Source organism: Muscardinus avellanarius (assembly GCF_963383645.1).
Source record: "Muscardinus avellanarius genome assembly, chromosome: 13".
Lineage (NCBI taxonomy): Eukaryota > Metazoa > Chordata > Mammalia > Rodentia > Gliridae > Muscardinus > Muscardinus avellanarius.
In genome coordinates this window covers 40,803,852-40,830,603 of record NC_137799.1, presented here as the reverse complement: position 1 = coordinate 40,830,603, position 26,752 = coordinate 40,803,852, and the positions used below count along the sequence as shown (strand labels likewise).

The 26,752-nt window shown below is 48.4% G+C and overlaps 1 protein-coding gene across 1 annotated transcript; it reads right to left on the bottom strand.

Annotated features, from left to right (window-relative positions):
• Positions 1 to 541: 541 nt before the first annotated feature.
• Positions 542 to 26,752, bottom strand: CCL19 (C-C motif chemokine ligand 19; the record flags this gene model as incomplete). The annotated part of the gene is made up of 5 exons (XM_080708947.1): positions 542 to 722; positions 25,222 to 25,238; positions 25,321 to 25,414; positions 25,624 to 25,756; positions 26,692 to 26,752. The coding sequence occupies 5 exons, from the start codon at positions 26,750 to 26,752 to the stop codon at positions 542 to 544; spliced, it is 486 nt and encodes a 161-aa protein (XP_080565073.1).

Below are 26,752 nucleotides of genomic sequence, written 5' to 3'. Positions count from 1 at the left end.
GCCTCTGGATTCAATCCCCAGTACCACAAACACACACACATACACACACACAAAGAGCAATTCCCTCAGTATAGGGGGTTGGAGATAGCTGCCCCAGACCTTTGACATCCCAGCCATGGCCCCAGTACTCACCCCTTGTTGGTTTGGGAGGGGCAGAAAGCCTTGTGGCTAGACGGACTGTAGGGAGAGAGTGACCAGAAATGAGTAAGATGAAAATCTCCTCAGGCTGCAGTGGGAAGGATGGAGCCCCTGCCTCCCCTCCTATCCCGCCCTGTCAGCCTGAGTCACACACAGACAGCAGGCAGATCTGTGGGTGCCAGGCGACTTTATTGGAAGCACTGCATCGGACATGAACAGCTCTGCTCTTGTCACACTCACCCTCTCACTCACACTCACACTCATATTGACACGCCAGGCCCTGCCCTGGCTGGGTCCAGTGAGGCACAGAGCAGCTGGAGGGCTGGTCTTCCCTTCTGGCCCTTGGTTCTCCAGGCCCGCGGCTCCCATCCCTTTGCTCAGCACATGGCTCCCTTGGGCGCTGTCATGGTCTGGATGGGATCTTGAGCCTCTGCTGGAGGTTGGAGCTGGGGTGGTGGAGGGCCGGCCTTCCCTTGGAAGAGGACTTCTTCGGTCTTCGGATGATGCGGGCCACCCAGGGCTGGTCCGGGTGCCCCTTCAGTGTGGTGAGAGAATGGAGCCCTGAAGCGCAGCTTCCTGGAAGGCTGTAGTGTGAGAGGCAGAGAATGGGGACCATCTCTGGAAACCTGTTTTAGGACTTCCTTGTGGAAGGGACTGGACAAGAAGAAAGGTGAGGTGGTGGGTATGTGGAGGCTGGGAAGCTGGAGGAGGGGCTGGGAAAGGAGGGGCCTGGGCACTGTCTACCCCCATCCCCAGGACAAAGGACCCACAGCCATCATTGTAGAGGAGATAGTAAAAGGCACCAAAAAGATTCCCTCAGGTGGGATGCTGGTTTACTAAGAAGCAGAGTCCTCAGAGTTATTGGCGGTTGGGATTTATTATTAGGACATAAGAAACCTCAAAGTGGGAAGACAACAGCTCTGACTGGAATTCAGAACATCCAGAACATGCCTATATTCCCAGTACTTGGGAGGCTGAGACAAATTCGAGGATAGCCTCAGCGACTTAGTGAGACCCTGTTTCTAAATAAATAAAAAGGGTTGTGCTTGGAAGTTAAAACACCCCTGGGCTCAATCCCCAGTACAAAAAAGAAGGTGGGGATGGGCGTGGTGACGCATGCTTGTAATCTCAGCATTTGGGAGGCTGAGACCGAGGATCCCGGTTCGCGGCCAGCCTCAGCTACTTAGTGAGGCCCTTTGCAACTCAACGATACCCGGCTTCAAAATAAAGAATGAAAAATAGGGCTGGGGGTGTAGCTCGGAGGTAGAATGCCTCTGAATTCCATCCTCAGTAAAAAAAAAAAAAAAAAGGGGGGGGGTTGATGTCTGTCCAGTGCCGTAGTTTTAGTGTTGATCGCTCTTCTATGCTCGTGCCCTGTCTTTTTCCTCTGGGAAACCCAGTGGGAGGAGACCAAACCTATAGAGACAGGAGTAGCCAAGGCTCCAGGACTCACCTCGCTGGCTTAAGAGACCCTGTTTCCAAATAAAAGTATAAAATAGGTCTAGGAGTGTAGCCTGGAGGTAGAAGGTTTCCAAGAACCCCAGTACCACAAAATAAAATAAATAAATAAATAAATAAATAAGGCTGAGGGTGTCACTCAAGGGTAGAATGCCCATGGGTTCCATTCCCCAGTACTGCAAAAAAAAAATAATAATAATAATAAAAGAATAAGGGGACAATGGAAGTGCCCAATGGGGCACTGGGTAGTTTTTTTTGAAGAGGGGTAGTAAGCAAATAAGTTTGGGAATCTGCACAGTGCACTGCATTGCTTAGCTATGATGTTTCATCAGGTAAACTGCATTTTTGGCTCAGAATATTACCAACTTAACGATGGGTTTTTAGGAACATAACCCCACTGTAGGTGAGGAGCATCTGTAGTGAGTATCTTTGGTATTTATAAGCCCCTTGGATCATGCCTGAATTATGCAGAAAGATGAGATGATTCGGGATGGTGGCTATTCACTGCAAAGAACAACCCTATGGTTAGCAGGTTAGGACTCTGAGTCAGTGGGACCCTGGGGAAGGAAGAGGGGCTGGAGTTCCAATATGCGACCCACAATTCAATCATGCCTACATGGTGATACTTCAACAAAAATGGGAGCTTCCTGGTGAACACTGATGTGCGGGAAGGGTGTTGCACATCTGTGTCCCGATGGAGAGACGGCACCGAAACTCTGCTTTTGAGACTCCCAGATGTCCTACGCCTCTTCATTTGAACATTCCTGATGTATACTCTGTACAAAAAATTGTAAACATAGCACTTTCTTGAGTTCTGTGAGTCATTCTAGTAAATTATCAAAACTGAGGGGGTGGTGACCAGGCATGGTGGTGCGTGCCTGCAATCCCAGCTGCTCACACATCTGAGGCAGGAGGAGTACAAGTTTGAAACCAGCCTGGACAACCAGTCACAATGGCTACTTAAAAATTTTTCAAATTAATTATTATTATTTCTGCAGTACTGGGGATTGAGCCCAGAAGTGCTCTGTCACTGAGCTACATCTCTAGCCCGTTTTTTTTTGTTTTTGGTGGTACCAGGGATGGAACCCAGGAGCATTCTATCTCCGAGCTACACCCCCAGCCTGATTTTTTGTTTTTATGTTGGAACAGGGTATCACTGAGTTGCAAAGGGCCTCACTAAGTAGCTGAGGCTGTCGGCGAACTGCAATCCTCCTGTCTCAGCCTCCCAAATGCTGTGGTTAAAAGCCTGCACCACCACACCCAGCTGACGTGTGTGTGTGTGTGTGTGTGTGTGTGTGTGTGTGTGTGTGTGTGTGTGAGAGAGAGAGAGAGAGAGAGAGAGAGAGAGAGAGAGAGAGAGTGAGTCCTGCTAAGTTTCCCAGGCTGGCATTAAATTTGGGATTCTCAAGCTGGGCGTGGTGGCACATGCTTGTAATCCCAGCATTTGGGAGGCTGAGACCAGAGGATCGCAGTTGGCGGACAGCCTCAGCTTAGTGAGGCCTTTTGCAACTCAGTGAGACCTGGTTTCAAAATAAAGAATAAAAAACAGGGCATGGGGTGTAGCTCGGAGGTCGAATGCCCCTGGGTTCCATCCCCAGACCTGCAAAAATAAATAAATAAAAATAAAAATAAATAAATAAATTTGGGATTCTCTTCTCTTAGCTTCCTGAGTCATTGGGACTACAGGTGTGCGCCACTGCTTCTGATGAGCACTTTATTTATTTATTTAATTTGTTTTATTGTGGGTCTGGGGATTGAACCCAGGGGCATTCGACCTCCGAGCTACACCCAGCCCTATTTTTTATTCTTTATTTTGAAACAGGATCTCACTAAGTTGCGGAAGGCCTCACTAAATAGCTGGGGCTGTCCGTGAACCACAATCCTCCAGTCTAGGCCTCCTGAAATTACAAGTGTGTGCCACCACGCCTGGCCCCGTTTTTTAATTTTTGTAGTACTGGGGATAGAATCCAGGGGCATTCTACCTCTGAGCCATACCCCCAGCCTCTTTTTTTTTTTTTGGTGGTACTGGGGGTGGAACCTAGGGGCTTTTCTACCTCTGGGGTATACTCCCAGACCTTTTCTGTACTTTATTTGGAAACAGGGTCTCACTAAGTTGCTGAGAGCCTCACTAAGTAGCTGAAGCTGGCTTTGAACCTGTGCAATCCTCCTGTCTCGATTTCCCAAGCGCTAGGATTACAAGCATGCGCCATGATGCCCGGGATTTTTATTCCTTATTTTGAAACAGGGTCTCTAGCTGGCCAGGTGTGGTGGCCCATGCTTGTAATCCCAGCATTTGGGAGGCTGAGACTGGAGGATCGCAGTTTGTGGACAGCCTCAGCTACTTAGGCCCTCTGTACCTCAGTGAGACCCCGTTTTAAAATAAAGAATAAAAAATAGAGCAGGGGGTGTAGCTTGGAGATCGAATGCCCCTGGGTTCCATCTCCAGACCTGCGGGGGGAAAAATAGAGCTGGGGGTATTTGGTTCTGTCCCCAGTACCAAAAAATAAAAAATAAAAAATAAAAAAAAATAAATAAATAAAAATGTAGACTTGAGCCTTCCAGTGCCCACATTTTCTGCTACTAAAAGAGAACCTGTCTGTGACAGCAAGGAGGTGCCTTTACATTTAACGTTTATTTATTTTGTGATACTGGGGATTTGACCTCTGAGCCAGACCCAAGCCCTTTTTAAGTTTTTTTTTTTTTTTTTTTTTTTTAAACTGGGTCTTGCTAAATTGCTGGGGTTAGCCTCCAACCTCCAGCCTTCCTGTCTCAGCCTTCCAAGTACTGTAGTTACAGGTGTACACAGCCATGCCCAGCTAATTTAACAACATTTATTTATTTATTTATTATTTATTTTTGCGGTAATGGGAATGGAATCCAGGGGCATTCTACCTCCGAGCTACACCCCAGCCCTATTTTATATCTTTATTTTGAAAAAGGGTCTCACTGAGTTGCGGAGGGCCTCATCAAGTAGCTGAGGCTGTCCGCGAACCGTGATCCTCCAGTCTCAGCCTCCCAAATGCTGGGATTACAAGTGTGAGCCACCACGTCTGGATTATTTATTTATTTATTTATTTATTTATTTATTTATACTGGAGATGGAACCCAGGGGCGTTCTACCTCTGAGCTACATCTCCAGCCCTATTTTTAATTCCTTATTTTGAAACAGGGTGTTACTGAGTTGCAGAGGGCCTCAGTAAGTAGCTGAGGCTGTCTGTGAACTGTGATCCTCTAGTCTCTGCATCTTGAATGCTGGGATCACAAGGGTGTGCCACCACGCCCGGCCCTGTGTACTTATTTACATAACCATTTTTCAATGCTAAAACACTGAAGTCAATAATCATTCTTGCACTTGTCACCTCCTAATCTGAAGCTGAATCTTAATAGGGGATTGGGGATTTTTTTTTTTTTTTTTTTTTTTTTTTGGTGGTATTGAGGTTCCTGGAAGCCCTTCTACCTCTGGGCTATACTCCCAGACCTACTTTTTATATTTTAATTTGGAAACAGGGTCTCAAGCCAGCGCGCTGGCTTCGAACCTGCGTGATCCTCCTGTCTTTGCCTCCCAAGCCCGGGGATTACAAGCGTGCACAACCATGCCGGGCGTGGGATTGGGGATTTTTTTGTTAAAGGTCCAAATAGTAAATACTTAAGTTTTTTATTTTTAAATTTTTTTGCAGTACTGGGGATTGAACCCAGGGGCATTCTACCTCCAAGCTACACCCCAAGCCCTATTTTTTTATTCTTTATTTTGCAACAGGAGCTCACTGAGTTGCAAAGGGCCTCACTAAGTAGCTGAGGCTGGCCGTGAACCTGCAATCCTCCTGTTTCAGCCTCTCAAATGTTGGGATTACAAGTGTGTACCACCATGCCCAAGCTTAGCAATAATTAAGGGTTTATGGGCAATATGTTCTCTATACTAACTATTTGGCTTTGTTGTTGTAGCACAAGATAATGTGCAAATGAATAAATGTGTCTGTATTCCAATACAACTATTAAAAAATATTGGTGCCAGCTTGGATTTGGCTCATGGGCCATAGTTTGCCAGCCCCTTATCAAGATCAATGGGAGAGACACATGTGTTCTATTATTGGGAACAGGAGTGGGGAAAGGTAACACAGAAGCCTTGCATTTGCCATTACCAATGGAGTAAAACAAACAAACAAACAAACAAACAAACAACCTTTTTGGTATTGTGGATTGAACCAAAGGGCATTTTACCTTTGAGCTATATCACTAGCCCTTTTTATTTTTTATTTCAAAACACAGTCCCCCTAAGTTGCTGAGGCTGAACCTGTGATTCTTTGCTCTCAGCCTCCCAAGTATCAGGACTTCAGGTGTATACCACTGTGCCTGGCTCCATTCCCTTTTCTCATTCTTCACCTCTGCTATTATCAGTAGCAGGAAGCCACTTTTTCAGGTTCTTGGGATGCGGTGAGGACAGAGGTCAGACTGTTGGTTTCAAGAATCCAGTTTTTTTTTTTTTTTTTTTTTTTTGTGTGTGTGTGTGTGTGTGGAATTGGGTATGGTACCCAGGGGCCTTCTACCTCCAGGCTACACTCCCAGACCTATTTTCTATTTTATTTGGAAACAGGGTCTCACTAAGCTACTGAGAGCCTCATTAAGTAGCTGAGGATGGCTTCGAACCTTTAGAACCTCCTAAGTACTGGGATTACAAGCATGCACCACCATGCCCGGCTAGGAATCCAGTTTCTAAGAATAAACTTTCATATAAATTATGTAGATTAGGCTTTTGCAAACTCCAAATTTATCTTTTTTTTTTTTTTTCAGTACTGGGGATGGAACCTAGGGGCATTCTACCTCTGAGCTACATCCCCAGCCCTATTTTTTATTCTTTATTTTGAAACAGGGTCTCACTGTGTTGCAAAGGGCCTCACTAAGTAGCTGAGGCTGGCCATAAACTGTGATCCTCCTGTCTCAGCCTCCCAAATACTGGGATTACAAGCGTGTGCCACCACACCTGGCTCAAATTTATCTTTTTAATAGTTCCACCCCAACTCTTATCTGCACTGTTCAAAACTTAAAATTCAGTCTAGTACCCAGCAATACAAAGGACCCTCCAGTCAACAGGCAGCATGAAGCCTAGACACAAGTTAAACACTCTCTTTTATTAGGTTCACCACTCAGTATATATTCTATTCCCCAAATAGCTTCTCCATCTATTTCTTCTGAATATACCTCTGGAAGAGAAGAGATTTGTCTGTATTTCTTTTTTTTTTTTTTTTTTTTTTTTTTGGTGGTACTGGGGTTCCTGGAAGCCCTGCTACCTCTGGGCTACACTCCCAGACCTATTTTTACATTTTTATTTGGAAACAGGGCCTCTTAAGCCAGTGCGCGCAGCTGGCTTCGAACCTGCGCGATCCTCCTGTCTCTGCCTCCCAAGTGCGGGGATTACAAGCGTGCGCCACTACGCCCGGCGATTTGTCTGTATTTCTGTGTGTGCCCGTGGCTGTGTGTGCACAAGTATGTGTGCCTTGTATCTGTATTGCTATTATATGCTTGCATGTCTTTGGTATGCCCTTGATATGTGAGTGATAGACCGTCACTGTGTGACTGTGCCTGTGCGTGCGTGTGTGTGTGTGTGTGTGTGTGTGTGTGTGTGTGTGTGTCTGTGTGACACTGAAGGTGGAGGAGGGTGTCAGCATTTGTGTATTTGTTTTCTGGTTGTTTTTTCAATCTTATCCCTTTGTGATGCTCAACCTCCCAGGACCTGCAGGGGGCGTCCTGTGCCAAGGAAAAAGAGGATATTGATTGGCCTCTTGGCCTGGACTTCAGCCTGGTGGGGCCTGCAGAGGGCGTCTAGTGTACAGGCAAAATGGGATGTGTGGCTCCTGGCCTGTGGAAGGGGGGCTTTGGGATGAACAGGGTAGAGCATCTTGTTCCAGAAAGGAGCTGGAAATGAGCAAGAAACCAAATGACTCAGCCTCTGAAAGTCCCCGATCCCGGGAGGGGGTCTGTTTGCTTCCGTCCCTCTCTAAATCTGTGCTTGTCAGAGGGTCTGGGCCCGGCAGAGCGCCAGAGCTGGCCCTGCAGTCTCAGAATGTGGGTGGAACATTGCGCAGAGCTTCCGGGGATATTGGGACATTAGGACAGGTGGTGTGTGTGTGTGTGTGTGTGTGTGTGTGTGTGTGTGTGTGTGTGTCTTGAGCAACACTAGGACCTTCCTTCCCTGCCTCCTTCCCTCTGGAGCTTGAAGTCATGCCACTGCCAGGGTTTCTTGTGTACATTTCTCCTTCACACTCTAATTGGGCCACGCTGAGCCCCAGGCTGCCTGAGCCTGGCTGAATTGCTAAGGAGAAGCTCAGGACACTAAGGCCTCTGAACACAAGGGTGACCATGTGGCCAGGGACGGGGAGCTCTGGGGGCTGGAGGTGGGCAGGGAGCTGCTGGATGGCGGAAGCTCTGCAGAACCTTGAGGATGGGTGGGGCATGAGAGGGCGGATCTTCTAGGAGAAGGCCAGCACTAAGGCTCAGAGGAGGGAGAAGGGGGCGGGGTTGTGGTTAATCCAGGGCAGGTGAGGCAGGGGAAGGGCCCATGGTGGGAGAGGCTGTGTGTGGTGTGTGGGGAAGGTGTATGGGGGCTTATTTCAGGTCAGGTCCACCTTTAGAAAGCTTCCTGATGGTGGAGCAGTGGGGATGGCCAGCCGGCTCCAAACCACAGTCCCGAGAAGGTGCATCTAGACTGGCTGAATCACCCTAGGTATAAGAGAGGCCTGCCGGGCAGTTGCTCTGAGGAGGAAAGTTGGAGTCAGGACCGGGCTGGAGCAGTGGGGCTGAGGAGGCTGCTTAGACATGAGAGATACTGAAGAGGTAGGAAGCACATGCACCGGGCACGGTGGTGTCGGCCTATAATTCTAGTACTAGGGAGGTTGAGACAGGAGGACCACAGGGTCGAGGCCAGCCTTAGCAACTTCGTGAGGTCCTCAGTAACTTAGCAAAACCCTGTTTCAAAATAAAAAAGAAAAAGAGTTTGGAGAAACCCTGTTTCAAAATAAAAAAGAAAAAGAGCTCGGAGATAGAATTCCTCTGGGCTCAATTTCCAGTACCAAAAATAAAAATAAAAAGAATTTTAAAAAGAGGTAGGAAGTGCATGAGTCGGTAGCCAACTGGGGGCGAGGGGAAGGAGCAGATGGAGGAAGCGGGACGAGCCGGGGACGGTGAGCAGATAGATCCCCGTCTGGCTTCCAGGCTGGAGAGCCAACTGCCTGTTTGGGATTTTCTCCTGGCTCTCTCACAGATACCTAATTCCAAATCTAAACTCTAGATTCCCAACACTTCCCTCCCAGCTCCTCTCCCTTCCCCCAGCCACCCATCTCTGGAATGTTACCACCATGGCTCCAATGGTTCAGGCCTGGAGCCTGGCGTCATTCCTGGTTTTTCCCTATCCCCTAGGTAATTTCCCCAAATATAATTTCTCAGCTCGATCTGTTGTGTATTTCACAAGTTTGTCTAGCATTCCTATTCCTTTCTATTCTAAACACTACCACCCGGGGTAGCAGTGTCAGCTCTTTCCTAGACTATTAGAAGAGTGACTCCGAATTTCCCACTCTGCTGTCTGTTTTCCAGACCACCAAGAGTTTTTTTAAACTGTGAATGAGATCTCCTTACTCCTCAGCTGAAATCTTTCATAGCCTTTAGAACAAATCCTCACCCCTCTGTGGCTGGCAAAGACCTGGGCCACAGGGCTGTGGCCTCCCTATCCTGCCTCACCTTATACCACCCCCTCCTTGCCCACTGTGCTCCACCACACTGTTGTCCTCGGTGTCTCTTCCTCCTCCTTCTCCTCTTTCTCTTCCTCCTCCTTCTCCTCCTCCTCCTCTTTCTGATGGAACCCAGTGGCTATACCTTCAACTTATTTATTTATTTATTTAGTGCTGGGGATTGAACCTAGGGGCATTCTGCCTCTGAGCTACACCTCCAGCCTAATTCTATTTTTTAAATTTTGAAACAGTATCTAAGTTACTGGGGCTAGCTGTGAGCCTGTGATCCTCCTGTCCCAGCCTGCCAAGTACTGGGATTACAAGTAGGTCTCACCTTGCCTGGTAAAGACTAAATTATATACAGTGTGTGTGTGTGTGTGTGTGTGTGTGTGTGTGTGTGTGTGTGTGTGACTAAGGATTGAACTTATTTTTTTATTTTGAAACAAGATCTTACTAAATTGCTGAGAATCTCACCAAATTGCTGAGACTGGCCTTGAATCTGTAATCCTCCTATCTCCCAAGTGCTGGGATTATGGGCAAACAACATCATGCCCAGTAATCTTTTCTTCTTGAATAGCTGGTGTCTTCTCTAGGCATTAGGTTAAATATCATCTGTCAAAGAAGCCTTTTCTAGGCACTCTTCTAAGAGGTCCTGTGTTATCACCTTCTGTTTTTTTTTTTTTTTTTTCTTTTTTTGGTGGTACTGGGGTTCCTGGAAGCCCTTCTACCTCTGGGCTACACTCCCAGACCTATTTTTACATTTTTATTTGGAAACAGGGTCTCTTAAGCCAGCGCTCGTGGCTGGCTTCGAACCTGCGCGATCCTCCTGTCTCTACCTCCCAAGCATGGGGATTACAAGCGTGCGCCACCACGCCCGGCATCACCTTCTGTTTTTTAATCATTCTTAACTCTTGTTTTATTTTTCATACACATACTCGATTTGGAATTGTCTTATTTCTGTGTTGTGGAAGAATATTGTTTGCACCAGCATTTGTACCCCCTTCCCACACAGAAGCCCAGTAGAACAGTTCCTCATGTTCTCACCCTCCCTTGTATCTAGGGAGGGTCAGCCAACCTGGATGCACCTTCCCTGGACCATGAATTGGAGGTAGAGATGCAAAGGAACAGGGTCCATGGGGAATTCATTTTGACAGTAGAATTGGTGGTATCCTGGCCCTTTGACTAAGCAGTACTTGGGATGTCTTTGACCAACTGCCATGCTGTACAGAGCCCGTGAGCAGGCCGCTCACCTTCCCAGCAAGTCTATTCCTGGGCCATAGTCACCTTGCCCTCAGCCCACACCTACTGCCTCATGGAGAGTCCCTGTGACCACCAACTCCAATCAGTGTTTGAACCAAGCTTACATTATTCTGTGCAATTAGTTGGAAGGAGCTTGAAGCCAGTCACCATAGCATTAAAGTTCCATTAAGGGTGATCTTGAAGGACAGTGGAGAAGAAATTTTTTCTGTGAGCAGAATATCTTACTGTCCTTTTTTTTTTTTTTTTTTTTCCCTGAAGGGGAGTAGTTCCTCGAATTGGAAACTGAGACCAGTCAAGGATCCAGTGGAGACCAGCTGGCTTGGGTTTCTCATGCAGCAGAGTGAATAGGGAGTAAGCACCTTGTCAAGGAGAGTGGATCCTGGCTATGAACAGGCGGCTACGTGATAGGTCATGGGGGGCAGTAAAGGGGTAATTCCTGGGGCACCTCTTGATGATGCCATGTCCAGTGCCCAAAGTTAATGGAAGACCACTGTAACCTTAACAGGCAGAGCCAGCTGGGGCTGGAATCCCTTGGGTGTGAAGGTTTGGGTACCTTAGTGGGTTTAGAATATCAACCAGCTGAAGTTCTAGTCAGGGGTAAAGGACTCTGGGCCGAGTGGTAGAGGAATTGTGGTATAAAAGCCTAAGGTTTCTGTGCCATGTTGTGCCTGCTCTGTGAAATCTCCTCACTTCGGATCTACTTGGCTCCTTGACCTGTGAATATGATGGGATATAACTTGAGTGGTTCGGTATTCTTATATGGCAAAGATGAAGGAATTTTGCAAATATAATAGAAGTTTTTAATTACTCTGAGTTATTCAAAAGAATGATTGTCCTTGGCGGGCCTTGCCTCACCAGGCAAAAGGTATGGAGAGGTGAGATCAGAAGCTGCGCAGATACCCTCGTGTTGGCCTTGAATAAGCAAGTTTCCATGTTGTGGAGAGTGCCGTGGCAGGGAACAGCTGGCAGTGTAGGCTCCCAGGGCCTCGCTCCTACCACCACAGCGGCCAACAGCCAGTGCATTCGAAAGAAGACTGAGCCTCAGATGAGATCGTGGGCCTGGCTGACACCTTGAGTGCAGCCTGGGGAGACCCTGAGCAGAGAACCCAGGCGGCCTGCACATAGGTTTCTGACCCACAGAGACTGTGAGATCATGAATTTGGATTTTAGGTTTCTTGGTATTGGGGCTTGAGCCCAGGGACATTCTACCTCTGAGATATACCCCCCAGCCCTATTTTTTAATTTTTATTTTGAAACAGGGTCTCCTAGGTTGATGAGACTCTCACTACTTGCTGAGGCTGTCCTTGAACCTGTGATTCTACTGTCTTGGTCTCTCAAGTACTGGGATAACAAGTCTGTGCCACCAAACCTGGCTGGACTTAGTTTTAAGCCACTAAATTTGTGGTTATTTGTTAGGCAGCAATAGAAAATCAACACAAGAAGAAAAATAACAAATGCCTTCTAAGTCCTAAGACCAATTCAGTACTACTGACTGCTCTATTTCCTTTCTTATTGTGAAATGTGTCTTTCTGTGTGTGTCTGTGTGGGTGTATTGGGATTTATCCCAGGGGCATTCTACTTATGAGATACACCCTAGCATTTTTTTTATGTTGAAACAGGGTCTCTCTAAGTTGCAGAGACCGGTCTTAAACCTGCAATCCTCTGGTTCCAGCCTCCTGAGGGTATGGCACTGGCCGCTGCTGAAATGTGTCTTTTTTTTTTTTCATTCTTACTGACTTCCCTTTCTTTCACTCTCCTGTGTTCCATTTCCAAATACAGGTTGTCGTGCTGCTCTTATTTCTCTCACTAAGATTTTTTCATTTTTTGTGATACTGGGATTGAACTCAGGGGTATTTTACCTCTGAGCTACTTTTTATGTTTTTATTTGGAAACAGGGTCTCACTAGGTTGATGAGAGTCTCACTAGTTGCTGAGGCTGTCCTCAAACCTGTAATCCTCCTGTCTCAGCCTCCTAAGTACTGGGATTACAAGTGTGTGCCACAGCACCCCGCTCCCAAGATTCTGATTTATTTCTTGGGAGTCCCCCCTCTTGGAGCTAGGCACGGCGGTATGACCCACTTTGGCTAAAGAAATGCAAGCAGAAGTGGCATGTGTCACTTCTGGACAAAAACATTGGAGCAAGTGTTCCTCTTGCTGTCTTTCCTGACTGGAGTGAGCACGGAAGCCTGTGCTGAGATGAGGGAGCGTGCCAGAAGATCAAAGCAGCTGGATGTGGAGCCACATGCAGCGCAGCTGTGCAGATGCCGGGGTCCACAGCAGGCTTGGCAGGCGTGCGTGGGAAACAACTTTTGTTGTGTTAAGCTGCTCAGATTTGGATCTTATCTGTGATGACAGCATTACCTAGTCTATCCTGACCAGTCAGGTATGTTGGTGGTGGTTACCCGGCACTAAGAAACAGAGAGAAAATGAACGAAACTAGAGGGGCGAGTGTCACCCTGAGATCTTGGAACGAGAGTTGGATGCTGCTATGGACTGAACTGTGTGTGCCCCAAGTTCATACGTTGAGGCCCTAACCCTCAAAGTGAGTATTTCTAGAGATATTGCCCTTAAGGGGTAAATAAGGTTAGATGAGGTCATAAGGGTGAGACTCTAATCCAATAGAATGTGGCTGTATAGGAAAAGGAAGATCAGCCAGGTGTGGTGCTGTACACCTGTAATCCCAGTATTAGAGACAGCAGGATCACAGGTTCGAAGCCAGCCTTAGCAGTTTAGTGAGGCTCTCAGCAACCTAGTGAGACCCTGTTGCCAAATAAAAAAATAAAATAGGGCTGGGGGTGTAGCTCGGGGGCAGAATGCCTCTGGGTCCAACAATCCCTAGCACGCGCCTGCATACATAGAGGAAGGGAGGAAGGGAGGAAGGAAGGAAGGAAGGGAGGGAGGGAGGGAGGAAGGAAGGAAGGAAGGAAGGAAGGAAGGAAGGAAGATCTCTTTGTCTCTCTGCCACACAGTGAGAAGGTGGCTGTCTGTCTGCAAGCCAGAAAGAGAAACCTTACCAGAAGCTGACCACCTTGATCCTGGACTTCCGGTGTCTAGAACTGTGGTAAAATAAATGATAAATTTCTGTTAGCCACCCAGTCTATGGTATTTTGTCAAGGCAGCTTGAGCCAATTAAGACAGATGTGGAAAGCTGGGCGTGGTGGTGCACGCTTGTAACCCCCGCGCTTGGGAGGTGGAGACAGGAGGATCGGGCAGGTCCAAAGCCAGCCTGGCTGGCTTAAAAGACCCTGTTTCCAAATAAAATATAAAATAGGTCTAGGAGTGTAGCCCGGAGATAGAAGGGTTCCATCCCCAGTACTACCACCCCCCCCAAAAAAAAGACAGATGTGGTCATTGCTAAGGCTCTGAGTTGTCTCTTCTTTGATGAGGGTGGAATTTTTGTTTGTATAAGCAAAGCTGATATTCTGTAAGGTGATACTGTTAATAGTTTAGGCCTAGGGTTTGGGAAGAAGGATGTGTATACAGGCTAGCCAGACATAGGGTGGACTATGAGATATTTATCTTTTTTCTCCACTGTCCAATAACCCCTTTCTGTGCTTTTGGAATTTCCTACTGTGTTAATCCAGAGGCCTGGCAGAGCTTGATTTGAATCATAGGATCCCCACAGGCCACATGTAAATTTCTCCAGTTCTCTACAGCTTGGACTTAAACACATGAGCTAGGCTTTGGGAATCATAAGTACCTTTCAAGGACTGCGAATAGGAAGATAGCAGTGATATAAAGGGATGGGGTTGCCAGAGAATTCCTTTTGGTCGAGGTAGGAGTGAGAGCAGATGTGATGTTCGTTTTATGGAAGCAGCTGTAGCTGTGACTCCAGAGGTAGCACCTTGCAAGATGACCACCTAACATTTCTGGGGCTTGGGCAATAGTATAAACGATCTAGGAGGCTCACCATCTAGATATTTATTCATTTAATATATATATACATATATATGTGTGTGTGTGTGTGTATATATATATATATATATATATATATATATATATTTTTTTTTTTTTTTTTTTTGGTGGTACTGGGGGTGGAACCCAGGGGCTTTCTACCTCCAGGCTACACTCCCAGACCTATTTTATATTTTATTTGAAAACAGGGTCTCACTAAGTTGCTGAGAGCCTTGCTAAGTAGCTGAGGCTGGCTTCGAACCTGTGCGATCCTCCTGTCTCAGCCTCCCAAGAATGGGGATTACAAGTGTGCACCACCACGCCTGGCTTATTTATTTATATTATTTTCTTTATTTGCTTATTTTGTGCTGGGATTGAGCCCAGGGACTTGTGCAAGCTAAGCACATACTCTACCACTGAGGGATCCCCCCAATCCCTCCATCTAAATATTTGAAAGTTACAAAGCAAGCTAACAAGTTGTCAAATAAAAAATATATGTGACTTCCTAGCTCGAAAAATATACTTTCAAGCCAGGCATGGTGGTGCACGCTTGTAATTCCAGCATTCAGGACAGTCTCAGCTACTTAGCGAGGCCCTTTGCAACTTAGAGAGGCACTGTTTTAAAATAAAGAATACAAAATAGGGCAGGGAGTGTAGCTCAGAGGTTTAATACTCCTGGATTTTATCCCCAGACACCCCACCACCAGACAAATATACTTTCAAAAAAACTTGAAGGCCAGGTTCAAAAGTAACATCTTAGCCATGCATAGTGGTACACATTTGTAATCCTGGTACTAAGGAGGCTGAGACAGGAAGCTCACAGGTTTAAGGCCAGCCTCAGCAACTTAGCGAGACCCTGTTTCCAAAGAAGAAATAAAATCAAACTGGGGGAATAAATTGGAGGTAGAATGCCTTTGGGTTCAATACCTAGCACTACAAACAAAACAAAACAAAACAAAACAAAACAAAAAAATAAACATCTTGGACTCCTGGGAATTCCACAATGAAACGAGGTGGTTTCTTAGTTTATTTTTTGTATGTCGAGGGGTCACATCTGGCGATGGGCTCTTTGCTGCCGGAGTCTTGCGGGGTGGAGCAGCACATGGCAAGAGACAGGCAACACGTGATCTTCTGTCCTCTCTTTCTCTCTTAATTTTAATTTTTTCCAGTACTGAGGATTGAACTCAGGGTGCTCTGCCAATGACTATATTTCCAGCCCTTTCTAAAGTTTTTTTTTTTTTTTTTTTTTTTTTTTTTTTTTTAAATTTGAGGCAGGTTGTTCCGGTGTGGTGGCGCACACTTGTAATCCCCGCGCTTGGGAGGCAGAGACAGGAGGATCGCGCAGGTTCGAAGCCAGCCTTACTGGCTTAAGATAATCTGTTTCCAAATAAAAATATAAAATGGGTCTGGGAGTGTAGCCCGGAGATAGAAGGGTTTCCAGGAACCCCAGTACCACAAAAAAAAAAAAAAAAAAGATTGAGGCAGGGTCCTGCTGCATTGTCCGGGCTGGCCTTGATTTGCAGTCCTCCTGCCTCAGCCTCCTGGGTAGCTGGATTATAGGCACGTGCTACTGTCTTGGGCTGCTGATTGTACGTTCAAGCCAAAGGCCCAGGTGCCTATCTTCAGAATGCTGGCCGTGGTGGTTGTGTGGAGGCAGGGGGCTGGCGAGGAAGAAGGATGTGGTGCTGTTTCTCAGGAGAGAATGGAGGACTAAAGCAGAAGAGGGAAAACAGAGGCAGAGAGGAGGATCAGGTGTGGCGCACACCTATAAGCCCAGTACTTGGAAGGCGGAGGCAGGAGGCTTGCAGGTTTGCGGCCAACCCCAGCAGCTTAGCAAGACCCAGCAACCTCGTGAGACCCTGTTTCAAAATGAAAAGTAAAATAGGGCTGGGGATGTAGCCCAGAGATAGAAAGCCCTGGGGTTCTGAGTTCGAGAACCGGTATCACATGCACAGGCGTGTGCTCCCCTTCCATGAAGGAGAGGAGGAAGCCAGCCCGGCGAAGAGAAATACACTGGCCAGGAATATTTATTTATTTATTTACTTACTTACTTACTTACTTACCAGAAATTAAACCTAAGGGTGTTCTACCACTGAGCTACATTCTCAACCCTTTAAGGAGTTTTTAAAAATTTCTTGAGACAAGACCCCACTAAATTGCCCAGGCTGGCCTCCCGAGTCGGTATGTGCCACCTTGCCTGGCCAGTTCTCTTTCTTTATAAAGCCACAGTATTCAATCATGAGACTTTACCCCGATGAATTCATCTTACCCTAATCACGTCCCAAAGGCCCCGCCTTTCAGTGCCACGGTTGGATGAAGTTTCCACCCTCTTACCGCACAGTGAAGGTTACATTTCAACGTGACCTTCATAGAGGACAAACTGCATTGGGGCCTTCGCAGGTGGACAAGGGCCAAGCTCCAGCCCCACGTGTCCCTTTCCTCCCATCCCCAGTCCTATCTTGTGCCTTGAAGGGTCTCATACGCCTGAGTGTAAGCACTCGAGCCCCATGGACACACGCAAGCCCTTCTACTCCTTCCACGATTCCCTACAAATGGCTACTTCTTGGCCGCCCTCGGGACTTAGTAGTGTGTAAGTCAGTGACACAATACAAACTGGAGGCCGGGTCTGAGAACGAGGCTGACAGTGGGCAGGGAGTTTCCTGGTTTTCATTTCTTGCAATGTTTATCTGGAAGGAGAAGCATGAGCTGAGTGGGCATGCCCCTCGGCTCCGGGGACTCTTTGTCCTGTGTCTAGGATATGACTGGAGGAGGGCCAGAGCAAATGTGGAATGTGACCAGCATGGTGGTTTATGCCTGTGATCCCAGTACTTGGGAGGCTGAGAGAGGAGGATCACAGGTTCAAGGCCAGCTTCAGCAGTTTATCAAGGCCCTTAGCAACTTAGGCCCAATTTCAAAATAAAGAATAAAATAGGAATGGGGGTGTAGTTTAGAGGTAGAATGTTTCTGGTTCAATCTCCAGCAGCATCAGATAAACAAATAAATAAACAAGAAAAATGTGGAGTGCGAGGCAGGAACCCCAGTTGTCTGGATTTAGGATATTACTAGCATTTGGCGTCCCCCTCTGCTGGTACCACCAGGTTGTCCTGGACTGTCTGGACTGTCCTGGCTGTGCCTGCCTTGGGAGTGACCCCAGGCTCCCTCGTTGTCATATGCTGTGCTTTTTTTTTTAGGTCTTTTAAAAGAAATTCCCTTTCTGTTTTAACATAGCTGTGAGTTTCAATGACTTACAAGTAAGAATCCTGACTGATATATTTATCGCTCCTCTTTTTGTGGTACTGGGGATTGAACCCAAGGACATTCTATCTCTGAGCTATACGCCCAGCTTTTTTTTTTTTTTTTTTTTTTTTTTTTTTGGTATTGAGGATGGAACTCAGGGACATTTTCCTCTGAGCTACACCCCCAGCCCTATTTTTTTATTCTTTATTTTGAAACAAGTCTCACTGAGTTGCAAAGGGCCTCCCTAAGTAGCTGACGCTGTCAGAGAACCAGGATCCTCCTGTCTCAGCCTCCCAAATTCTGGGATTACAGGTGTGTGCCACCATCCCAGCTCTACCCCCAGCCGTTTTATTTATTTATTTATTTTATTTTGAAACAGGATCTTGCTAGGTTGCTGGTCCTTCTTTTTCTTTAAAGATGGGGAGCTCTATGAGCCCGACAACATTTATCTTGTTCACATAGTGACATTAGTACCTAGGACGGTGCCTGGCATGGCAGCCAGTGAGGAGGCACCAGACACCGGTTCTGCCAGGCCTGGAGCTCTGTGTGTCGGCAGCCTGGGGACTGCTGCAGGCCCTGCACCAGCAGGTGGAGCCGTCCGCTGGTGCTCAGGGCTGCTGTTACAGGAGGTGCCCTTCACTTAGGCTGTAGGGAGAGCGGCGCCCCAGGACTGACATGCGCTGCTGTCCTGCTGGACAGACTTGGGTGTTTCTGACAATGAGAGGATTTCCTGAGTGGAATGGTGGCCTGATAGTAATGGGGGTCCCTGACGTTAATGGTGATCCTCTGGGCGATGAGGATACATACACGAGGTATTGGGATGTCCTGTCAGGGAGGGGTATTCCTGAATTGATGAAGGCTTTTCAGTGTTGGGGCCTGATAGGAAAGGCTAACTTCTTTTGAGGAGAATTCTTGGAATGATGGTCTGATAGATATGAAGTTTCTTTTTTATTGGAGTTTTTTTTTTTTTTTTTTTTTTGCGGTACTGGGGATAAATAAAAAAATACAGCCCTATTTTTTTTTCTTTTTATTTTGAAACAGTGTCTCACTGAATTGCAGAGGGCCTCACTAAGTAGTAGCTGAGGCTGTTCGTGAACCACGATTCTCTTGTCTCAGCCTTCCAAATGCTGGGATTACAAGTGTGAGCCACCATGTCCGGCTTATGATTGGAGTTTTGATGATAACAGACTCAGATTTCCAGGGACAGAGATTCTGAGAGCCAAAGCCTTGGGGATCTAGTTGTTTCAGAACTGCAGTGTCCTGTGGTTAAAGCTCTCCCACTTGGTTAGGCTGGAGCCCAGGATGGCTCACATCTTTTTCTCCACTGAAACCACAATGAAGACTCCAAAATCCTAGGCAGAGAAGCAGGGCAAGGAGGTCTACCTCTCCCCTGTCCTGATTCTCAGAGTTTCTGCCCTTACCCTTGTCGCTGGTCCTTCCTGGCCTGTGCCCTCCCCTCTTCTGATGGAAGTGGCCCTTGGAAGAGGGTCCTTCAGGAGCCTGTCCCACCCCTGCCGTCTCTGAATGCTTTGCCCTTCAGGCTGAGTCCTGGCCAGGTTGGCTCAGAGGCCCTAGAATCTTCTCCCACAGGACCCTATAGTCCACAGTTTACCCCACCCTCCTTATCCTCAGACCCACCCTTCCCCTTCCTTCCTTCCTTCCTTCCTTCCTTCCTTCCTTCCTTCCTTCCTTCCTTCTTCTCTTTCTTTCTACTGGGGATGGAACCTGGGACATTCTACCTCTGAGCTATACCCTCAGCCCTATTTTATTTTTTATTTTGAAACAAAGTCTCACCAAAATGTGGAGGTCCTCACTTAGTTGCTAGGGCTGGCCTTAAACCTGTGATCCTCCTTTCTCAGCTTCCCAAGTACTAGGATTATAGGCATGCACCATCAAGCCAGGCTCCTTTTAAATTTTTGAAGCAGGGTCTCAATAAGTTGCCTAGATTGGTCTTGAACCTGTGATCTTCCTGTCTCAGTCTCCCAAATACTGGGATTACAGGCATTCGCCATCACACCTGGCTTCTGATCCACCTTCCCTTTCAGCAGGGAATCAGAGGTCCAGGCCTCTGATTCTTCCCTGGGAATGGGGATAGAATAGACATTGTTGTGGCCTGGTCCCTCCACTGTTGGGAAAACTGAGGCCTGACCAGACTTCCTCCATCTCCTGAAGAAGCCTAGGGAGCCTGGGCCCCCCCAGGAGGCATCTCCATGTCTCAGTTCAAGTGCCAAGGTTTCATTTGGGGCTAGCAGCTTCCTCTACTTTTACTTTTAATTTTCCTAGCTCTCTCCAGCAAGCCAATCTTTTCTACCCCGGCTAGACACCCTGGCTCCTAGCCCCTCAGTTCAGATTCTACCAGCAGTGTAGACTTGGGCTACAATCCCAGCTCTGTACTTGCTAGCTTAGTTACTTGGCCTTGGGAGGTCACTCTATCTCTGCATTTCAATTTTCTTATACATGAAATGGTACTAGTGGTTCCTACCTCATAAGGTTGAGAATGAAACGATGTAATGTAAATAAAAGACTCAGTTTGGAGACTAGTACATGGTTAGCACCCCAAAGTAGTGGTTTTCTCTATTCCCTGAAAACCCATTTCAGACCTGGCCCTACTGTACTGTTCTCCATTTTTATTAGATACTGTGTGTAATAGTATCGTGGAGCCAAGCTGCCCTATAGGAACCTCAGCTCTTCCATTTTCCTAGCTGTTCAGCCTGGCCAAGTTACTTTGCCTTTGTACCTCAGTTTCCCCATCTGTATCATAAATTGCAATACTGCTTAAACCAGTGCTCAGCACTTGAGAAGCCCTAGAGGCCATTTGTTCTACAGAGCCATATTCTCTCATGAGAGCAGAGTCTTAGGGGCTACCTAGAAAGTTCTCTGATCCAAGAAGTGCTTTCCTATTTCTTCCAAAGGACTCGTGGAGGAAACGCCCCACTTGGGTGTCCCGCTCATTTGCAAGACTGTTGTTTTCAAGATTTTCTGGCTGTTTCTGACTTTCTCGTAGGCCAGGAGACATGGGGTGGGGGCTTGCCGAGAAGTTGAACATGAGATGATCAAAACATGATCAAAACCGTATGCGGTTGGCTCCGACCAACCACTCAATCACGCAGGAGTAGGCTCCAAGTGTCTTGGGAACTGGATGTGCTCCAGGTGTGTGTGGGCATCGTAGGGAAGGGCCATGTTCAGTTCCACTTCTTGTTAATTGAGTATGTGTTGGGGCTTATTCTGTGCCATCCACTGTGCAGAGAAATGCTGGCTGGCAATGGAGATGGACAGGACTCGCTCCCTTCCTTGGCAGCTGCCAACAGTCAGGAGAGGGAAGTTTTTGTCCAGAAAGGCTAGGAGCGCTCCAAGTGGGAGATCAGATACTTTTGGGGAGATATTAGTTGCAGGGACCACAAGTCTTCAGAATAGGAGATGTCATTCAGCTACAGACCTTGAACCTAAAGCAGCAGGTACCCTGTGCCCTAGAGAGGAAGGTGTAACAAGGTCTCCGTATCCTGGTTGGGGAGCTCAGAGTCCACTCTACCTAGTAGACAGCTCGCAGCCTCCACGTTGGCAGAGGCAGGCAGGTCAGTTGGGTGTGGTGGCTCATGCCTGTAATTCCAGTGCTTGGGAGACTGAGACAGGAGAAGCGTAGATTGAGGATAGCCTGAGCAACGTAGTGAGACTCTCAGCAATCCAGCGAAACCCTGTTCCCAAATAAAAAATAAAACATGACTGGAGGAGTAGCTCAGAGATAGAATGCCCCTGAGTTCAATCCTCAGTAACACACACACACGCACACACAGAAGAGAGAGAGAGAGAGAGAGAGAGAGAGAGAGAGAGAGAGAGAGAGAGAGAGAGGATGAATGAAGATGCAAACTTGTCAGTGAATTATAGTGAAACAGGAAGCTGACTGATTAGAACGTGGAGTCACAGGACTGAGAATGCTTGAGTAGGAGCGTGTTTGTTTGCTGGGCTTGTGCACCTGGAGGGTGATAAGGGGAGAAGATCCAGTGCCCAGGAGCAGTGGTATGGCTGGGGCTGGGAACAGCAGAAGGGAGAAAACTAGGGTGGCAGGTAATGGCAGGAGAAGGGGTGGGAGTCGTGTGCCTGCTCCTTGTGGGGTCCACCCAGCCCAGACTTCCTGAAAAGTCTTCATTTCTCAGATTTATAAGGTCAAGCAAAGGACTGTTCAATCTAAAGCAGTTCACTAGCCCCTAGATTATTAATATTTTTCTCTCTGAGTCTAGCTTCCCCCTTGTTCCAAGAAGAGGACCTCTGAGGACCCAAGAAGTGGGGGAAAGTTTCTGGATGTGCCTGACTCTGGGGGAGCCTGTGAAAGTGCTGGGGATTTGGTATGAGGGCCAATGATTCAGAAGTCAAGTCTTTGGAAGGACTTTCAGAAATCAAGTCCTGCTGGACATGGTGGTGCACACCTATAATCCCAGTACCTGTGAGGCTGAGACAGGAGGATCACAGATTTGAGGCCATCCTCAACAATTTAGCAAAATGCTGTTTTTTTTTTTTTTAAAAAGCCAAACTTGGTGGCCCATGGCTGTAATCCCAGTACTTGGGAGGCTGAGACAGGAGGATTGCAGGTTTGAGGACAGCCTCAGTAACCTAGCAAGACCCTCCTTGTTTCAAAACAAAATTAAGCCGGGAGTGGTGGCGCACGCTTGTAATCCCCGGGCTTGGGAGGCGGAGACAGGAGGATCGTGCTGGTTCGGAGCCAGCCTCGCTGGCTTAAGAGACCCTGTTTCCAAATAAAAATATAAAAATAGGTCTGGGAGTGTAGCCCAGATGTAGAAGGGCTTCCAGGAATCCCAGTACCACCAAAAACAAAACAAAACAAAACAAAAAAATTAAAACAGAGCTGGGAGTATAGCTTGGAGGTAAAATGTCCCTGGGTTCAATCCCCAGTAACAACAACAACAACAACAACAACAACACCACACACACACACACACACACACATCTGGAGATGTGAGTGGGAGGTAGAAAGCCCCTGGGTTCAATCCCTAGTTAAAAAAAAAAAAAAAAAAAAAAAGGTCTCTCCTTGCCATCTGACAGATGGGAGCCCTGAGGCTCTGGAGCCGGGAATGTTGAAAAGACTCATCCAGAGTCACAAAGTGGTGGGCAGAGACAGGTTCATGAGACATGGGGCAGTGGCGTGGAGGGAGTGAGTCCCAGGGCCTCCGTCCCGGTGTCACCTTCCTCAGGCCTCCACCCTTCCCTCCCCTCTATCTGTGTCCATCTGAGGGTCCAGAGGGAGGGCTTCTGTCTGCTTCTGAGGCAGGCTGACTTCCTCTAGGTCTCACTGGGACCTGAGAAAAATTTGAGGCAATGTGCCCCCCTCACATATGTGTTTATTCTCTGCCTATGGGGTGCATGGCTGACTGGCTTGATGGATGGGTTAATGGCTGTTGGGTGGGAAATAGGTAGGCGGGTGGGTGGATAGATGGAGGTCTAATGGATGCAGGGGCAGTTGGGTGGATGGATGCATGGATGCATGAATGGATGGATAATTTCCCCCAGGCAGTAGAGCCAAACTTTCTAGCTTTAGCAGCTGTTCTTGAAAACTATCCCCATCCCTCCCACCCCTTATGACTCTGAGACCTGGGATACTTGAGGTTTTTTTTTTTTTTTTTTTTTTCTTGTGGTACTGGGGATTAAACCCAGGGACATTCTACCTCTGACCTACATCCCCAGACTGATTTTATTTATTTTACTTTGAAACAAGGTCTTATTAAGTTGCTGAGGGCCTTGCTAAGTTGCTGAAGTTGGCCTTAAACCTTCAATCCTCCTGTCTCAGCCTCCTAAGTACTAGGATTACAGGCGTGCACCACCATGCCCAGCTATACCTGAGGTTTTGAACACAAGCTTGTGGAAGCAGAGAAGAGGAAGCGGCTGCCATACTTTCATCCTGGGGAGGGGGGCTGGCACAACCCCCTCGCCACTGCTGCCCATATACCCCAGATATACCCCCGCCTGCTTAGGCCAGTAGGCTGGGGTATATCTGGTATAACGACGGCTTCTCCTCCCAGGCAGGGACGGGTGGGCTGGCCTCCTGCCTGCCATCTGACCCCACTCTCAGCTAGACAGATCCGCAAAGACCACAGTGTGGAGGCCGGCAAGCTTCCCCGAGGGACTCTGAAGTGCAGGGAATCACTCTTCACAGACTGCCCCGGGTGGGGGGCACGTCACAGGGCTTTTGTCCTGCAGACCCGAGGCTCCCCGGGTCTCAGTGTGGCACTGAGGGCTGAGTAGAGCTCCTCCCCACTGAATCTCCTGAGCTACTCTGGTTCCTTTTTCTAGTGTGGGCCCATCTTTGACCTCTGGCCTCCTGGTTCCTGACTCTGAGACGTGTGGCCCCCGGAGTGCTCAGACAGAGGGGGCTGGACCTTGCTCTGACAGTCTGGGTGAGAGAGGAGGGCTAGTCTAAGATCAGATTCCTTTTTTTTCTCAGTAGAACCCAGAGACATTCTACCTCTGAGCTGCATGCTATGGTCTCACTGAGTGGCTGAGGCTGGCCTCAAACCTGCACTCCTCCTGTCTCAGCTTCCAGAGTACTGGGATTAAGGACAGGCATTCAGGACATATTGCAAATGGGCAAAATGGACTGATGGGGTCTTCACCCATGCTGCTGAGATTTTCCTCACAGATTGATTTGTTCTCTAAACAAGTATTTATTGAGTGACTACCTTGTGCCAGGTGATCCTTCTCCAGGAAGAATACAGGCTAGCCAGTTCAGGTCAGTGTGAGGAGTGCTGTGAGTGGGGAGGGGCTGGGGAGGGAGGGAAGCTGCCTAAGCCAGTCTGGGGTCAGGGGAAGCTGCTGGAGGAGCATCCAGGCTGGGGGTAGAGGAGGGAGGGGTGTGTGGGAGAGCATGGCATGATGGACCAGTGTCCCCTCGGGGCTAGAGCTAGGCCCTCTGCCCTGTTCCTTCCCTCCACCAACACCAGGTCACCGAGCACCTGGATGCCTGAACACCTGCCTTGGAGAGCAAAGACGGAGGCCTAAGAGCCTGGTGTGTCCAGGAAGCGATGCCAGTTAGTGACATGAAGTGTGGTGGACGGAGGGGAGGCCTGAGCTGGGGCCCGCCGTGGGGCTGGTCCCGAGAGCACGGGGCGTTTGGTGGAAGTTGGGGAGAATATTGCTCCCCAATCTTTCTTCGGGGTTTGGTGGAAGTTGGGGAGAATATTGCTCCCCAATCTTTCTTCGGGGTGGAAAGTAGCTACCATCCTGTCTCCTCCCTCCCCATTCCTGTCCTCCTGGGTCGAGAGCCAACAGAAAGCAGACAGACAGATCTGTGGGTGCCAGGCGGCTTTATTGGAAGCACTGCGGTGGGGCGTGAAGAGCTCTGCTCTTGTCACACTCAGCTCGTATCGACACTCCAGGCCCTGTCCTGGCTGGTCCAGCCAGGCGCAGAGCAGCTGGAGGACTAGTCCTCCCTTCTGGTCCTCGGTTCCTCAGGTAGTGGCTCCGGTTCCTCCACTCAGCACAGGGCTCCCTCGGGCGTGGCCATGGTCTACCTGCTGCGGCGCTTGCTCTGGAGGGGAAGGAGAGGCCGGGTGCTGGGGGGGCTCTTGAGCCTGCCTTGGGGGTGGGAGCCGGCATGGGGGGGGGCGTACCTTGGCAGAGGACTTCTTCAGTCTGTGGATGATGCGGTCCACCCAGGGCTGGTCTGGGGGTGCGCAGAGCTGGCGGCCCCTCAGTGTGGTGAACCTGGAGTCAGAGGTCAGATAGAATGAAGCCCTGAAACTCAGCTTCCCAGAAGGCTGTAGTGTGAGAGGCAGACGGGGGACCATCTCTGGAAACCCGTTTTAGAGACTTCCTTGAAGGAGCTGGGCTTGGCCAGGAGAAGATGGATAAGAAGGTGGGGGTATCACCAGGGGTTGATGGGAGGATGGGACTAGACTCTCCCCACGACTCACACAACAGCGGGCACCCTGCAGCCATCCTTGAGGAGGAGGTAGCGGAAGGCTCTCACGATGTTTCCAGGTATGGGTCGCTGGGTCACAGACAGGCAGCAGTCTTCCGCATCATTAGCACCACCCCGAGCTGGGGCTGGGGCGGGGGAGAAGGTGACAGAACAGTGAGGCAGTGAGGAGGGGAGACCACAGCTGAGGACACCGCACATGGGTAGCAGGGGGACGGCTGGACTTGATATTCAACCAATAGGCGCCAATATGGCCCCACGAGCTGATACATACATCGCAATTCTTCTAAACTCGTTGGTAAAGAATTACTGCCTGGAGCCCCACAAATGCTTCCCCACCTCCGCAGTCACTCAAGCCCTCTTCCAGGAACTCTCAGCTTCTCCACATTCCAGTAAATAAAAAGTTAATGCTGAGCTGGGCATGGTGGCACATGTTTGTAATCCCAGTATCTGGGAGGCTGAGACGGAAGGAATGCAGATTTTGGGACAGCCTCAGCAATGTAGTGAGACTCTCAGAAACCTAGTTTTTTAAAAAAGCAAGGTATGCTGGTACACTTCTGTAATCCCAGTACTTGGGAAGCTGAGACAGGAGGATTGGAGGTTTGACCACTTAGTGAGACCCTGTTTCAAAGTAGTAAAAAATAAAATCTGGCTGGGGGTGTGGTTCACAGGTAGAATGCCCCTGGGTTCAATTCTCAGTACCCCCCAAAAAAGAAAAGGAGGGGGAATAGAAGAAATGAATTAATAAATATTTTTACCATCAGCTCTACCTCAGTGTCTCCCATTCTCCTACCTTAAGTGAATACATTCTGTCCCTTCTACCCAGGATGCAGGCAGCAGGAAATGGAGCCTTCAGAGACAGGGCCGGCCAGAGGCCTTACCGCTTTGGAATTCAGGGGTACACATGTGGCACAGGGGACCCCCAGGTTCACAGAAACATGCAGATAGATCTAAGTGCTCCTCTGAACTTGCAGTGTCCCTCAAACCTTTGCCAAGCAGCCCGAGATCTAAACATCGCGCCCCCCTCATTGTCCCCGCACCCCAGCCCACCAGTCAGCCTTACCTGGGGAGGTCCACAGAACCAGCAGACCCAGGGCCAGTAGAGGAGCTGCGCCGGGTGCCAT